At 35.5% G+C, this 17,069-nt stretch overlaps 2 protein-coding genes across 2 annotated transcripts; one reads left to right on the top strand and one right to left on the bottom strand.

The window, feature by feature from the left end:
* Positions 1-415: 415 nt before the first annotated feature.
* Positions 416-5,082, bottom strand: LOC110456673 (perlucin-like protein). Its single transcript, XM_021507546.1, has 5 exons — positions 4,926-5,082; positions 4,018-4,106; positions 2,972-3,062; positions 2,489-2,705; positions 416-566 (listed from the first exon to the last, which is right to left on the bottom strand). Exons 1-5 carry the CDS (start codon positions 4,963-4,965, stop codon positions 509-511), a joined length of 495 nt encoding a protein of 164 aa, XP_021363221.1. The 5' UTR covers positions 4,966-5,082; the 3' UTR covers positions 416-508.
* Positions 2,661-10,736, top strand: LOC110456668. The gene is made up of 5 exons (XM_021507531.1): positions 2,661-2,725; positions 6,053-6,187; positions 7,928-8,161; positions 9,125-9,301; positions 10,297-10,736. The coding sequence occupies exons 2-5, from the start codon at positions 6,127-6,129 to the stop codon at positions 10,497-10,499; spliced, it is 675 nt and encodes a 224-aa protein (XP_021363206.1). The 5' UTR covers positions 2,661-2,725; positions 6,053-6,126; the 3' UTR covers positions 10,500-10,736.
* The last annotated feature ends 6,333 nt before the right edge of the window (positions 10,737-17,069 follow it).

The raw sequence follows: 17,069 nt of genomic DNA, 5'->3' as shown, positions 1-17,069 counted from the left end.
CTTTACTCGGCTTGTTCCGGTCTACTCAGCTGTAAATGAGTACTTGGTTGGGCAGTGATAGAACTATTGAATGCTAGCTGTGAGCGCCAAAATTGCGCACCGGCTATATGCTCCCCAGTGAGTTGAGAAAGATTTTTGCTGGTTGAGACGAACTAGGTTGTGATAAAGCGGTATATAAGGACCTCGCATTATTATTATTATTATTACTATTGGTGGGCATAATAAAAAAACATCTACCTTCATATTACACAAATTATAGCATATTTCCCTGTGAAACACTGATGGCAACCATAAAACTTGTCCACACTCCTCGTTAGATATGTGTTTACTTGCCCAGGGGCATGACGAGAATACTCGATAGATTCGTACTATGAGGTTTATCATCACAATACTAAAAACAAAACCAAATTAATGAACAAGAAAACTTTATTTTTTCAAAGTATAATTCATTTGCGTGACGGTTGATTTGCTCGTACATACATTCTTGTCCTACCCTGTCCTTCCTGTTCTAAACACCTGCGGTCTCAATAATGGGTGCAATGGTTGTTACGATGTCACTGTAAGCACTGGAATGATAAACACACCATGTAGTATAACAGTCAATGGTAAACAGACACAAGAGGACATTACATTAAACTAAAACTAAAAGTTCCAGCAACTTACATTCATCGCTCTTGTTGGCCCGAATGATAGTACCCATAGGGTATTAATGTGGGAGGAAACCGGAGTACCCGGAAAAAACAGATGTGGTCAGGCAGGTGACCCCATACCTTTTCACGTCCTATCGGGGAATAAAACACCAGCCGTCTTGATGAATTGTGAGGACGCTATCTACTGTGCCACTCAATCACCAACGTTAGATGAAACAGAATCGGTCAGACAATGAATTTTGCCGAGAAGACAACAAAATAAAACCAAATGCGATGGTGTAAGCATAAGGTGAAGAAACGCATTGAATAATTCGTCGGCCATAAAGACAGCTGGGGACATTTGATATGAATGGTTTCGATGACAAATGTCACGAAACCGGTTGTACTTTAGCGATGTTGTTTTCATAACATGTGCCGCCTGTAATATGTGCAATATATCTATTTTAACACATCCATTGCCCTTCTGTTTTTGTTCGGTTGTTGTCTATTCAGTGAGTTGCATGAAAGTTATAAACACCGCGAATTTGTTACATATAAAATAGGAAACATGTTTTTAAAATTGTTTTTTATCATACATCACATGATTTACAATATATTTCTAGCACACGCTTGATAGCACAAATTACAAGATATTCAAGATATTGCACGTTGTAGACTAATTCATAATGATATATTTACATGTGCATGGCATTGTCACTATATAGCCTCTTTGAAAGCAGTGTCGTTGAAGGGACTTTTATTACCATGCAGCACGGGACACAATTCTAAGCGTATTAATACAACACTGACCGGAACTACAATATCCAATGTAAATAAACATGACGGCTGCGGAAATATTGCTGGGCATTGTGAGACTTGACATTGTAATTGTAAATTTATGTGCAAAAGAAAAAAGAAAATATAAAAAAAAATATTNATAAACATGACGGCTGCGGAAATATTGCTGGGCATTGTGAGACTTGCCATTGTTATTGTAAATTTATGTGCAAAAGAAAAAAGAAAATATAAAAAAAAAATAATTTATTACAACAAAAACAAGAGTAAGGTCTGCAATATCGTACAAAATGCACATCGGTTGAAATTACCAATTTCCGGCAATGGAAACAATTTTAACACTCATGCAATTTATCAGAAATATCGTCTGTTACACTGCACTGATCAACATGGATTCGTTACAAATGTCTGCAATACACATATTCTATAGACCTACTGACACATATGTTACAGACCTACTGATATGAGTCACAACAAAATTGAAGTGTTTGTTAAAATTTCAAAGTACTACTTTGTTTGCCAATCAGCACGCAACACCACGCTGTTCCAACTATTGAACGAATTTGTGTGGACTGTCGATAAGGCGGGAATTTTAAATTCTAAATATAAATTGTAAGTTAAAAAAGAACATAACAGGCAGAGAAAAAAGGTAAATATAAGTATTGAACTGTTTTTGTATGGTATTTATGATCTATTTATGGTATTTATGATGACATTATGTTGTTTGCTTGCAAAGCTGTGTCATTCAAATAGATCATAAATACCATACAAAAACAGTTCAATGCTTAATTACGTTTCATTTCTCATTGTGATGCTTCTCGATTAATTTTCTAGGTGTGACGATTCCCGTTCTTTTTCTATGTGTGACGTTTTCCGTTCCTTTTCTAGGTGTGACGTTTCCTGTTTCTGTTCTAGGTGTGGAGTGTTGTGTTTAACATTTCGTTTTAAGGTGTGGTGCTTATATTTTCTTTCTATGTGTGACGTTTCACATTACTTTTCTAGGTGTGATGTTTCATATTTCTTTTTCATATGATTTCAAGTTCCTGACACTTCAGATGACTTACCTTCTTTCACAGATATATCTGTTCGTGTCCTGACAGTTCTCGTCTGTCCACTGGAAGTGTACCGACCCCTCCAGGGCGAGACAGTGGTCCTGATTGGCGTGGTTGTCCGGCTGTTTGTTTGCCCAGTCTTTATACAAGAAGGGGGTTCCCTCGGGCTCCCAGACCCATTCCCCTTCAGTTGTCCAATCTGACCCGCCGAGCCAGAACGTGTGCCCATCTGGGGGAACAGAAACAAAGGTAAAACTGCAAAGCTTAGAGGACCTAACGGTAGCAAATTGTGTTAGAATAATTCGCCATATTTTTCTTTCATTATAGGCGAATGATAAAGTTTCTCTATAAAGATGTTCTAAAACCATATATTGATATACACGAGAACACTCGGCATTAACGAATTCTTATTCAGCTTTTTCCCAGTGATGAAAGGACGAATTAAATTACGACAGTATTGTATTCAGATTTTGGGGCCCATTCACAGATACTTACGATGAAGCGAACGGACTATGGACGAAAGAAATGTCTCTTCATAGCTCGTTTGTACTTTTGTCAAATAGGCACTGTGAAGTTCACACATCCGCTGTTGACCATGAAGTATATTGTTACATAAATGAACAAAAATGTCAATACAGTCGAAGACTGATGCATCAATTGTAAAACAAAATTACATGTAGGTATAAAATGTCGACGCAAAAAGTCAACTTAAGGTGTTTTTTATCCTAATAAACCATAGGACTAGTTCGTACGTTGAAGACTCATCCTATGTACTAAAGTTGAAAAGAACAAGTATCAAGTATCAAACAATCCTACACATTGTCTCGTTTACACGCTTATTTTAATCCAGTGGCCCATTATTCAGCTACCACTAATGCAGTGGTTCCACTACAACCCGACACTAACTCAGTAGTCTCACTATCAGCGATAATCAATCATCTGGTGCCCCTGTCAGCCAACACTTATTGAGTGGTCCCACTATCAAGCAAATACTTTTCCAGTTGTTCCCATAATAGTCATGTCTAAACTAGTTTCTCCACTACCCATCCAACATGAATAACATTGTCCCACTACCAAGCCAACACTAATCTAGGTTCCCTATTATCCATTCACCTCTAATCTAGCAGTTGATCTATTCACCTGCATACTACTTATCAAATTGTACCACTGTTTGCCATCATAAACCAAGTGATCCCACTACTCAGACACCACGCATCCATCTGCCAATAATGTACAGGACACATTTTCCTTTTCAAACATTTTCTGATGTTACAATTTTTCACAGACACTTTTGCAGCAAACGTAGATGTGTTCCGGTGTGATTAAATATGGTACCCTCTGGAGTTATCCAGTATTTAGATCTCGATGATTCTCGGATGTGTAAACATTTCGCTTGCAATTGTAATTGTTGGTATTACCCCCAGCGCCACCTATTGGTTATGAATGTAGCAGTCATAATTAAAAACCAAAATCATTCCACCCCTCCCTAATCCTTCCAAGCAAAAGAGTCTGCATTAGTAGTAATTTTATAATTGTCTTACCGTCGCCTCTACCCACGACGCTTCGTCCCTACTGACATGATAACATGAATCACCATGAGCAGTCCAGCCATTCGGACACCTGGCTAGTGCTGAATACAAATGAAAAACAAACACGTTCAGGTGAATCAAGGCAACTCAATTCACGTGTATATTTCACAGATAAAGGTCATAATTGAACAAGATAATTTTCTCAAAAAAATTGTTATTTATCGACGTCAAATTACTGAAATATGTTCCTGCTAGCTCGACGGTAAAATTCTGTCGAGCCTTAATTATCATGTTTGGAAAAATTTCAAACATCGTATTCGAGTTTAGCGGGTTTGCTCTTCGTATCTAGTTTGGTACATTTCTTAAGTTTTATCACACTGGTATGGACCTGCAGTGATTTCGTATTTAGGTGAAAGATAATCTATTCTGGTAATGATTTTGAATTAAATAGATGGACGTCTTTGTTTGCAGTAGTGTATTGCTCCTATGGATGTATTTACACCCTAAGTGAAATACATGTGTATTCGCGCAATAAAGGAGCGCTATCTTGGACATCAGATGACCACATGTGTGGTGTTGCTTTTATTACATACCTACAATTGTTCTTTAATAAATTGATATTATCGCAAGATATTGTTCATCATTACTCCCTCTATATGTTAAATTTTACTCCCTAAATCTCGATTTAGTCAATTACCAGTAGAATGGAATACCTTCTGTTTCCTCTGTCAATGCAAGCCTGATTTGGTAAGCTTTCAATTGATTTTGAAAGCTCATCCTAACCACGATTAAAGATAACTTGATATAAATAGTCACAAGTTGATTGAACACCAACAATGGTCCAGGGCCACCACAGTCAGGTAAAATAAGAACAAGTAAATAAGAAATGAATTCGGTTAAACATTGTTTTAAATACAAACCTTGACCCACGGTTAGGATTAATAATATTAGACAGTACATGCTCACAGCTGTTCAGTTCGGGACCCACTTACGAATATGATCATCAAACTACAGTCGTAACGTCTCGGTCAATTCCGTCGATTACGGAATAAAAGTCCGTGCTCAGGCGGAGTTTGCCGATCCGATACGATTACAATTAACAATTTTACTCAGTACGCTGACTGTCTGAATTTACCGGAAGTAGAAAAACCATGATTGTGAGATCACCTATTATGTAACGATCAAAGCATATGTTGTCTGTAGGTTAATTTTGCTCTGTTTCAATTTCCTAATATTTACAAAAACTGAAGATAAGACATCGGGCCGACAATCCGCTTGTTTTGCATAACTAGGCTTGCTTATCAGAAGCTAAGATAGCGTAAGCTATATGAAGGCACACAATAGGTAGTAAAATTTCACAGCTGTGGAAATACAGTCTTTTATGATCGATTGTAAATTTATAATGATACTGGTCTCCAAGTGCTGAATAAATGGGCTAAATGATACTGGTCTCCAAGTGCTGAATAAATGGGCTAAATGATTAACGTAACACAGCTTGGATCATCTTAACTAGTTCGTCTATAAAAGTATGTTTCATCGTTTATTTTGGGATTTTTTAGACAGGAAAAAAGAAAAAGAAAAGAAAATAATCGTCAATTTTGTCATTGCCGCAAAATTTGTGACGTCATTCAATCATTTCTTGTGATGTTACAATTGGGGAATTCGAAAATGCTACACGATATAATAATTTATATTTTAATATCTTCTCAAGTTGGACTCAATTAAACTTCTTTTGTCTTAACCAATCATAAATAACGTCATGAAAAGTGACGTCATACATGATTGGCTAAGTAAAAACTGAAGTCTAAGATTGTTTCATGATCACGGGGCCTTGATTCCTCACGAAAACATACTGATAAATATTAGATGTGAGACTGAACTGTATTACATTGTCTCCCGTGGTAATGGTTTCATTTTACTTTTACTGTACCTTAAACACTTAACAAACGTCCCTAATGTCACAGGTATTCATGAAACATGACATTTTATTGCTAATAAGTCATAATCAATTTACAAAGAAAGTTCACCAATTGGAAACCTATTACAGTTGTAGATTCCGTAATTGTTGTCTCAACGTTACTTGTATGGTATATCCTCAACATTTGGCATCAGACAAAAGCAATGGACTTCATAAGGAAGATTCTACCTATGGTTTACCTAATCAACATCAGATATCAACATGGTAAGTAAACCATTTTATTCATAAAAAGAGAGAACTAAGGAGAACCGTTACATTCATTGTAATTCAAGGAAGATTGTCTAATATTTCGGATAATTGTTATGCATCGGACTCTTTCAGAACAATGTGGACATGCAGAAATTAATATTGAAATTTCTCTTGTGAAAAAAAATCATCTGTGGTTTCGTAGTTCGGAACGGAATTTGCAGGCTAGCGAAGCTATAAAATGAAATAAAAAGCATACTTAACTTTGATAGATCGCACTCACAGTTTTTCCAGAGAGATGGGGTTTGATTTTCATGTCGAAAATGGTTGATATGTTATGCCAAACTTGAAACGATATCACTTATGTATGTGCGTATGTGACAGTGACGTCATTATAGTACCTTTAGATGTCGCTGGACTATGTATAAATTGGTTGTCAAAATTGATTAAGAAGTAATCAATATAAACATATGTTGAATATATCTATTTTAACAAGTCAAATGTAACGAAAGTCTTATTTGTGTCAATCTCAGTATCAATACACCTTTGATTAGCAGGGTGCCTTAGATAACTTAATAAATTAAATAGGCTGTTCTCTTTTGGGCTCGCTACCATTTGTCAAGTGATCCCTATATGTCTTCATCTTATAACAAGCTGCACTTTTTTTGATCATTTCTGACCCTGTGGGATGGATTTTCTTTAATTTAAAGTCACCTTTTGGTTAACAGACGATAAACAATAATAACTGACGTCATGTTTTATGCCAGATATTTATTTCAATCAATCAAATTCTCCTATTTTATCGACATCGCTCGTCAACACATGCAATCAGCATTTGAAGGATTTACAAACACTACTTAAGTTTAGCGAAACATTCCGATCATGAGCTAGACCGATCTAGAAGTAAAATAGATCTTTTTGTTCGTCCGCTAGCAAATCTTCAAATACATACAAAATACAATGCGGGTACCTGGCTCATTTGACAAATAGAACCAGTCCCGCGACTCGCTTGTTTGCCGCTACATTTGCAGGGGAGGTTTTTGGAAGAGCGTTAGTATATTGGAAAATAAGACATAATACGTGTACGCGCATGGCCTATCTTTCAATAGTGACGTTACATCGCAAACGTGGTAGAATACATACTGTTTATAATTGTAGACAAATAATACTTGATAACAGACAAAAAATAGCATTTACTTAACGTATAATAAACTTTCCAGCTTTATTCGCCTGATACCCTATCCTCGAAATTGTAGTGTAAACACTCACTTACGTGTACTTAATATGCACCCCTGATATATGTCATGACAAAATCGAAGGCTTCGTATCCGCCACCTTGTTGAGGCAACGAATTGACTTGTGTGAAATAATTGGACGGATATCAAATGCTCTCGAGGCTGCGTAACGCTATAATAATGCGCTGGCTTTGAAATCGGATGTCATTCCTCTGTAATCTTTCATTGTCAGGTATCAGCTTAGCGATTGATTATTTTATTTTGTACCTGTAACTTATAAAAATGTGTTACAGCGAGCCTTCGATTTTGTCATGACATATTCCAGGGGTGCAGAGAACATAAAAACGCAACATCCCTGGAAGTTTACCACTACCCTTATCAGAATGGTAGAAATGTACATCTCCTACTCTAAACATAATGAAGATTAAAGCTTCAAAAAGTAGTACACTTCAGTTGAAACGATTTTTAAGCAGACTGTTTAATTATGTATACAAGTGTTTTTAGAAGTCACTTCAAATTTCAGTGAGAGGGACGTCTTCTAGATCGTTCGATTGGCTACAGGACGTGGATGGCGCTGACCGGTCGTACGGACCATCACTGTTGACCACTACCGAGTTATACCTGGTCATCTGTCTACTCGGCTGCTCGAACACGGCTAAATGTAAGGCAGCTACATATAACAATGGAACTGGAGAATGCAACTGTCTAGAAAGGAAGACGGGTATGACGTCACAACTTGGAAATCGCCTTTGGAACCGTACGTTTGCTATCCGTATTACATACAATGCTATAAAATGTTTCAGCAACACCAGTTACAGTGTGTATTGTTAAACTGTTAACTGATTTAATTTTGAAAGTTAAACTAATTATCTGACTGAACGTCTTCACCGCCATGTTGATTTTCGAAAACGTTGGAACAATCATATTTCAATATACGATTAATTCAATATTTTTCTCATTTGATTTTTCTTTGTCCTGTGACCGTTGCTGTCAAGGTTCTCCTTCGTGCACGGTCTGTCAATCAACACCGTTTCAAAACACACTGGCGACCAAAAACAACGTGTGTTCCAGACAAACTTGCAAGTCAGAATTTCAGTTTGATATGGGTCAAGTAGGCCACGATGAAATATTTTGCCGGATTTTGTGAGAGACAGACTGACACATATAACGCAGGGAAAACACTTACTCTTTTCGGCATCTGGTTTCGAATCATTCTTTTGTTGGAATTTGTACTGTGTTTCCGTTCGTTTCAATTTATATTTGGGTTTCTATTGCAGTTTCTCGAGTTGAATACGTGGTGTAAGCTTTGATGTACTGATGTTTTTCTCCTCTTTTTTCTTTTTCGGACTGTTTGCTTTTAATATGCATTCCTTTCGGGGTTAGAACATACGTAAAAAAGCACGTAATTAATTTAGCAGTAAGAATAATTAAGAATAATCCCCTGTTTTGTCAAGGAAAGGCAACGACGTCTGAGAATTTTTTCAATGAATAAATCGATCATCGATTTATAAATTGATATATCGATGATCGACGTTTCAATTAATATTTCGATGTACGATAGCATTAGAGGGAGAAAGAGGGAGAAAGAGTTACTACAAAAAGAGAATGGGATAAGATAAAAGTTTTAAGTAGGATTATTAAATTAACAACTCAATGGACTGTGCAGTCATATGTATTGGAAAACATTTAATTATTTCTGATATATTTTTTGTAATTTCAGGCCATTTTGATGGTTTCTTGTATAATGCACAACTGGAATGGCATATCGGCCTGTTCCTAAACATACAGAAAACACAAGCTGAGGCGGAGTCGTTCTGTGGTACTCTGGAGGGGAGATTGGTCGTCCTAGATACAGACGAGAAGCTGAATTACTTCACAGGACTGTCTGACTACCAAGGTATGTGAATCACGGGCAAAATGTACTTCAAAAGAAGCTTTTTGTCGTTCAATGTTTGATCGAAATTCCAGGAGTTAAGCTCCCATATGGCAGAAGTTTGCAAGTTTGATCCTTTGATGTAAATCATGAGAATCTTGAGGCAGCATAATTGTAAAACTGACCGGATTGAAAGTCGGGTGTCGCTTCTCCGTAATTTTTCAAAATGCAGGTATCTGCCTAGCGATTGGTCAGGTAATTTTACCATCGAATGGCTTACCGCGCGCCTTACAAATTTCGTCATGACATTATCCATGGGTGAAATGAACATAAATGGGAGTAAACCCCTAAACTTCGAAGATGCCAAAACAAAGCATCGGCAAAATTTTCTCGAGTTAAATCAAAATCGAATAGCAGACCTAATCCGATGTCTAAAAATACATGCCCTTTGTAGCCCAAATAGTGTATATGTATTGCATTAAGTATCGTGTTGTGTTTCTCATTTGCTTCTTCTTAACAATATTTTACTTGCCCTTCAGCAGAGCATTGGGTACACCATCAAGTAAATTGTGATTATTTTAAAGGAAGAAAACATATACGTGTCTTGATCTTATGTTTATTTCCACAGATACATATTTTTATGATAGACATTTGTTTCAATATTATACCTCCCCGCACAGTTTAAATAACATTATGTGCATGCGTCTTTTCTGCTGACTCATAGTTTGAATTAATATTTCCACATTATCTGTCCATTTGTCTTTGGATATCTATGTTTACATGTATCAATCAGTGAGGCACGTATTATGTACCGTAATCTGGCCATTGTAAAACAAAACTGGTATCAACGCATCGAAATAGCAACAACTGAGTACGGACAGTTTTCAATCCGAAATGAAATTTCAAATAACTGCATATCCATCCCGACCCCAAACAAACAGAGAACACAAAACAAAAACAAACAAAAACCAATCAACGAATCTAACTTTGTCTATTTCTTTTCCCCCCTTTTTCTTTAGCTGGAAGATTCATCTTTGTAGGCTCGACGGATGAGGAAACTGAACGGTCGTTTGTATGGAGTAACGGCGCTAACCTTACAACCAATTGGTATACCAATGAACCAAACCATTACCGTGACGAAAACTGTGTTGCTATATATCACTCTGCTTTCATTGACATCTCGTGTGCATCCATTTGTGATTTTGCATGCGAAATTGTGTAGAAATGGTACTCTTGTTTGACATTAACTTTTACAGAGTATTTTGTGTGACCGTTATAGTATACTTTTAACGTTTATAAGGCTTAAACATCAAACAAGCAATAAAGGAGCGAGATTTATCGGGAAACTGTGATGATCCGATATTTATTTCTTAAAGGGGTGTTTGTGTATGTGCATCTAAAGACTTTGTAACAGCAAATATTATATAAAGACAATGCTTACTAATGATAAGTGTCACAACTTGAACACAGTAAATGACACATCAGCCTGAAAAACATTCTGACATGACGAAAGACTAATCAAAGGTATTGCTAAATGATATCGTCCTGAGTCAAAGATATTAAAGGGAGATACCTCCAACACAACAAATGGGTGAAATATTTTTTAAAAGCATGTTAACTAAAGCCCTTGCTAAACACACTTAGTCGAATGTCACCAGTGTATTGAAAATTACATTCCTGCATACGACAATTATATAGCAATATCATGAATGTTCGTGACTACAACTTCGAAATGTAAGGGGTTACGCTCCCTTTCGTGCTTTACACCCTTGTCGTGACGTCAAAGGCTCTGCACGCGCACTTTTGTGGATGATATAAGTCAAGTAATTTGGTCGTTTGATGTGGATCAAAATAATTCCGTGGCCCACTTTTTGGACATTGGTATCGCTCCTCTGTTATCTTCAAAGGACAGCTATCAGTCTTGCTATTGGTCAGATATTTTCATATGTAACCAATAAAACACATTGTAGCTAATATGTCATCATATATTCCCTTATATTTACATTCTGTAAACTTGGACCCATTGGTAAAATGACATTCATTTTTGCATAACACAGGCGACCTCATCACTGCGTATTGATGGACTTTAATTGCGTAGCACAGGGCGTAATTCGTACACGTCCGTGGTGAAAAGTAGCTTAGTTATGTTAATATGATTAACATTAAACATGAAAGGCTTCATTTTAAAGCTCAAATGAGGTACATCAGGTACATGATAATAATATACGGCTTGTGTAAATTCTACAAATTATATTTGGAAAAATGGAACTTTATTATGTTGGTTTTGTTGCCATGCTGTTGCTAGGACCCCCAGTGAAAGTTTTACATTTTTTCCGCAAAAACACGCTGTTCTCTCTACTGCATGAGTAGAAAACAAAATGCCGGTATTGTTTTTATTTATGTTTGCATCGGAAAATTCAAAGCGCTTAAAATGTAAATATAAGGAATGGTATTTATTTTTTCAACATTCATAAGGTCATAACAATATTGGCTTCTGAACATATCTACCAAGAATCGCCAACGCGTTTCATGGAATATGTCCAGAAAGTCAATGTTGTTATGACCTCATGAATGCTGAAAAATAATTTTCATTCCTTGAGAAATTTAATGATGAGCTTATAATATTGGCCGAAGACAACCCGAACTATATGTGTTTGTAATCATGGGAGTGGGAGACTATTGGAATCGCAGTGTCGATTATTATCAATACATGTACACCAACATTGTGCTGAAGGTATCACCATTAATACGTCATGTTATTATATTCACGGTACATTCGTTTATACCTACTGCCTTGCATTGTAGTATAGAGAATACCTACCCGCGTGATCTACTAATATAATTCACTAGATGTCTTTTTGCAGCATGCTAATCATTGATATTTCCAAAGTGTTTTAACCGACATTCCCGTTGTGGTTACATTTGATTAGTTTTAACACAATATATTTTTTCTTTATAATTATTCAACCATTATAGAATCATAGAGCTGAGTTGTGGTAATGTTCTTAAGATTCATAATAATACAATCCAAAGAAGGCTTGTTGGTAACACAGGGGTGTGGATCAAACGAAATAGGGGAGAGGAGGTTTATCTATTAAAATATAAGAAAAGGAGCCCCCCTCATCCCCAAGCAGTTTTGAAAATTTGTACTTGTATATCTGATGATGATTGTTAATTAATTTATAAAATTACGTAGTACATTGTAATAGACATTCTCTGTTCGATTGTGAAACAAAACAAATTTACTAAAAGATTTTCAATGAAACGTAAACATATTCAATTTTCATGTTTTATAGGAGGAAAGCTCTCAAGAAAACTCATGAGTTGTACCACTGTAGACCACAATGGACTTGTCCAGATAAATGCATGGTAGAGCCTACTAAATTACATAGGGATAAAAGGGTTCATCTGAACTTTTATGATCACATTAAATAAGTTATATCAAGGTGTATGTGTATCCTTTGAAATAAAAAACGTTCGTGCAAGTTTTTTACAGAGGTATATGTGCTAGACTCATTGTATGAAAGTACAGACAAAAACAAAGAATATTGAAATTATTCAAAATAAGATTTTTTTTCTATTATTATTTTCAAAACAATTTTGATTTGCATTCGTATTCTTCTAACCGAAATCATATAAATCTTCTTTTCCAGAAACGCAACGTCAATATTTATATTTCTGGGGTTTTCTTAATGAGCTTATAGACAATTTTTTACTGTCCACTCCTTGTAGAAATATGTGTATCTTAGCTTCCAGGAAATGTTTTCGTTCCTTTTCCCTTTCACATGTTTTATCCTAACAGTAAAATCAACATCAGAACATTCATCGTGGAATAAGATAAAACACTTTTAATTCTTAGGAACTTGGCTGTATCTTAGATTGTAATCTGTCTTCTTTCAAGTCTCGTTTACAGACAGTATGTTTGAAATCATTCTCATGAATATGCACTGTGTAATACACAGTTATCTCTCCAAGTACATGTGTATGTCATCATCTGTGATATTTAACTATATGACATGTTTTTTAATCATTGTACCCAATTCTCTAGTTGGATCCCCAGATATGTCGAATCAAATTAAAAAAAAAAAAAAAAAAAAAAAGTCCGATATTAAGCATGAACATATAATTGGAATAAATCAGGGTTTTTTTCTGTGACTTAAAATTTGATCGGATTTCTAAAATCTTCCATATTAACAACATCAACTAAATTCATTAAAAGTGTGTGTGGATTAATTTGAGATATTCTAATCATATTCTCAATCAAAGTGCATTGCATATGTTGTGGTAATTTAGACAGAAAAAAAAAATCGTCAATTTCGCCATTGCCGAAACTCGTGATGTCATTTTATTGTTCCTTGTGATGTCACAATTGTAAAAATAATAAGTGCTACAATTGTGACATGATGGATATAGCAAATTCTACTCAAGAGAGATACACTGAAACTACAAAATCTTACTGTTTTATTTTCCCATGACTTAGAACAGATTAACGTTATCTGTGCATAGGAATATGTTTTTAGATTTCGTAAGTATTAGTATTACTAACTTTGTAACAGCGTGTCTGATTGGATGATACTGGTTACATGAAAGGATAATAAAACATCATGTCGCCATCACGCGCTCAAATTTACCCGATCATATTTTTCTTATTCGGAGCCTCTCTAGAAAATTCTGCAAGAGCCGCCACAGCCTAGTTCCGAATGACGGAAGCGGAAGACAACAATGGCGTGTCAACCTGATCAGCTTTACTATTGTGCTAGTTTTTTGTAATTGGTTGATTAATTTTTTACGGTGAAAGAAAACGCTTCAGTAGGGGATCACAATTTTATGTTTCTTCTTGATTAGTCATGCTTCGCCCTCGTGAAACATGATTAATCGAGGAGAACAAAGAATTGTGTTTACCCACAGTGAGGGCAATAAATGAATAGAATACAATCATGTATGGCAACGATAATCTGCTTTGGTATTTTATTGGATGCTGTGTACAACATTCATTGCCGTCCTCGCCAAGCCTGGGCAAATCAAAACCAAACAACAGACTTTCTTCTTCCGCGGAAGATCTTCTAATGCTGTGTTGATTATTTCATGGTATGATTAATGCAATGAAATGATGAAATACATATAAATCGATCAATAAATCAAAGAAAAAATGTTAAAATTTTACGAAAAGGCGAGTTTTTTCAGTGAGCATCATGAACTATATCAATCTCAATTTCTTCACACAAAAAAACAACACTTTATCTCCTTCCGCGAAAGATCTTTAGATAATGTGTTCATTATTTCATGATATGATAAATCCTATAATATGGTAAAATGTTTACATTAGCTAATTTTATAAATGTTTGTTATTTAATATCATTTTCTTTTTACTTTATCTCCTAGTATACCGGGTAGTCGTGCCTTATCATAATTCTTATCTTTATTCGTAATAATAAAACAATTGATTACCACATTATCGGGTGACATGACGATTTGCCCACCCTCGAGTCGTTATGTCACCCTCGGGCTTAGCCCTCAGGTGACATAACAACTCTCATGTGGTCAAATCGTCATGTCACGATGTTATCGAAGCTGAATATATACATGAGCTTGTCAGGACTTAAAAAGAAAGACCTTATCAATAACACTTTAAGACATATCTACAATTGGTGAATAACGGAAGTAATTGACCACGTCCATTGTATAAACATTTCTGAGGTTGACATCAAGAACACCATAGATTCTTCTGTTGCTTATTATGTTATTGGGAGTTAGGTTTTTGAAATAAATGGTTTATTTTTGAAAGTATTATTCGATTCTTCTATTACTTTATTACATATTGTGTATTTTATTTATGCCTTTTGGTTTTGTTGTATATGCCCGAGTTCTCGATGCGAGGACGTAACATTACTTGGAGTCGGCTTACTACCGGAACACATGGTCATAATCTCATTGTATCTTTTTTTTTAATATTCTCCATGTACATATTTTATTTTCTTCATATTGTTGCCGTAGTTTTATCGATTTTGAGTTCAAATTGTGGTTTTGTACACATTTTGGTATTCTTTTGTTGTTATGCTCTTAACGCCAAATAACATTAAGAAAAGTAAGCAAACCATTGGGTCACAATAATTACCCTCATAATCATTAGAAAACCATAATTCAATTTAAAAAAAGTCTTAACGAATCCTTAGACTAACGACGCAATATATAAGCCATATCCTGGATTCCTCACGAAAACACACTGATCAATTATGAACGTGAGACTGAACTTCCATACATTGTCTCCCTTGGTAACCGCGTCCTCATGTGACTATTGCAGGGTCTTAAACACTAAACAAGCTTTCTTAATGTCACGGATATTTTTTAACCATGAATACTTATTGCTAATTAGTCATTAGCTATTTACAAACATGTACCAGAGGAACCAATTGGAAACCATTCAACCAGACACAGGTCTAGATTCCCAGATTGTCATATCGACTTTCCTTGTGTGGTATACATGTTTATCACATACCTATGTAATCTTACAATAGTAATAGAACAATTTTCTGTTGATGTTTTCTGTCGGTATGGTATCACCATACTAGCCGGAACTACTTTTTAGGGGAATTCCCATGTCATGGCGAGCTGAAAAGTTCCCGGTATTTGCCAAAAATATCATCAAAGTTTATAAAATCTTTGTATCGATCTCTACCAAATACGGAAGGTATGTGATGAAAGCAAGACCACACACTTGTGTTTTTCTAACGAATCAGAAAGCACTCATTTATTGCGCGGACGAATATATTCACTCGTGAACTCCGCGCACTCGTGAATATATTCGTCCGCGCAATAAATGAGTGCTTTCTGATTCGTTAGAAAAACACAAGTGCGTGGTCTTGCATATGTATCTTAAACACTTGAGATCAGACTACAGCAATGTACATCGTAAGGAAGATTCTAGCATTGGTTTATCTTATCAACACCAGATATCAACATGGTAAGTATATTAATGTGTTAATAAAATAGTGGAATATTCAAAATGAAAAAAAAAAAGTGAAGTTGAAGGAAAATTGTATTAAATTCTGATATAATTTATATTTCTCGGATTCATTATTGAGTATAATTGGCATGCAGTAAATGATAGTAACATTTTTTCGTGAACAAAATGTTTAGTTACGAATGTTGAAAACGGTTTTTACAGGCAATCGCGGTAATTAAACGAAATTAAAAACATTAAAATAGAAATTTTATAAATTACACTCACCAGTTTTCCTGAGAGGTGAGGTTTGATTTAAATGTCGAAAATGTGTAATGTAATATTTTTTTCATGTATGTGATGATTGTAAAATATTTTAAAAATTACAACATTTCCAAAACGTTGGATATTGCTAGATGATTCCAGCCACAGTTGCTGCCTGTCTCCAATATATATAACATATTTATATGTAAGGATTTCAATATAAATTGGTTGTCAAAATTAATTTATCTATAAACTGTTTATTAAGCTTGATACCAGACAAAAAAATATCTTTCCGTCTTTGGACGAAACGTCTGCTACTTTGTTTAGAATTCCACAACGGATACACTGTACAGATTTGTATGGGATGAATAAAAATTTAACTGCTTGATTATGTTTACAAGTGTCATATGTAGTCACTTGAAATTTCAGTGAGGGGGACGTCATCCAGAGCGTCCGATTGGCTGGAGGACGTAGATGGCACTGACCAGTTGTACGGACCATCACTGTTGACCAATACCGAGCTATCCCTGATCGCCTGTCTCACGAGCTGCATGAACACTATCAAATGTAAGGCAGCTACATATAACG

Source organism: Mizuhopecten yessoensis, unplaced genomic scaffold, assembly GCF_002113885.1.
Source record: "Mizuhopecten yessoensis strain PY_sf001 unplaced genomic scaffold, ASM211388v2 scaffold1029, whole genome shotgun sequence".
Classification (NCBI taxonomy): Eukaryota; Metazoa; Mollusca; class Bivalvia; order Pectinida; family Pectinidae; genus Mizuhopecten; species Mizuhopecten yessoensis.
Note: the sequence above shows the minus strand (reverse complement) of the source record. Positions and strands in the feature narration are given on the sequence as shown.

Excerpts from the sequence above, each read along its gene's own strand:
- LOC110456673 (XM_021507546.1), bottom strand. The coding sequence starts at position 4,965 with ATGTACTGTCTAATATTATTAATCCTAACCGTGGGTCAAG. Across the intron at positions 4,107-4,925 it reads AATCCTAACCGTGGGTCAAG|CACTAGCCAGGTGTCCGAAT; the intron begins GTTTGTATTTAA and ends ATTTGTATTCAG. Across the intron at positions 3,063-4,017 it reads CGTCGTGGGTAGAGGCGACG|CGGATGTGTGAACTTCACAG; the intron begins GTAAGACAATTA and ends CATGGTCAACAG.
- LOC110456668 (XM_021507531.1), top strand. The coding sequence starts at position 6,127 with ATGGACTTCATAAGGAAGATTCTACCTATGGTTTACCTAATCAACATC. Across the intron at positions 8,162-9,124 it reads TGGAAATCGCCTTTGGAACC|GCCATTTTGATGGTTTCTTG; the intron begins GTACGTTTGCTA and ends TTGTAATTTCAG. Across the intron at positions 9,302-10,296 it reads AGGACTGTCTGACTACCAAG|CTGGAAGATTCATCTTTGTA; the intron begins GTATGTGAATCA and ends CTTTTTCTTTAG.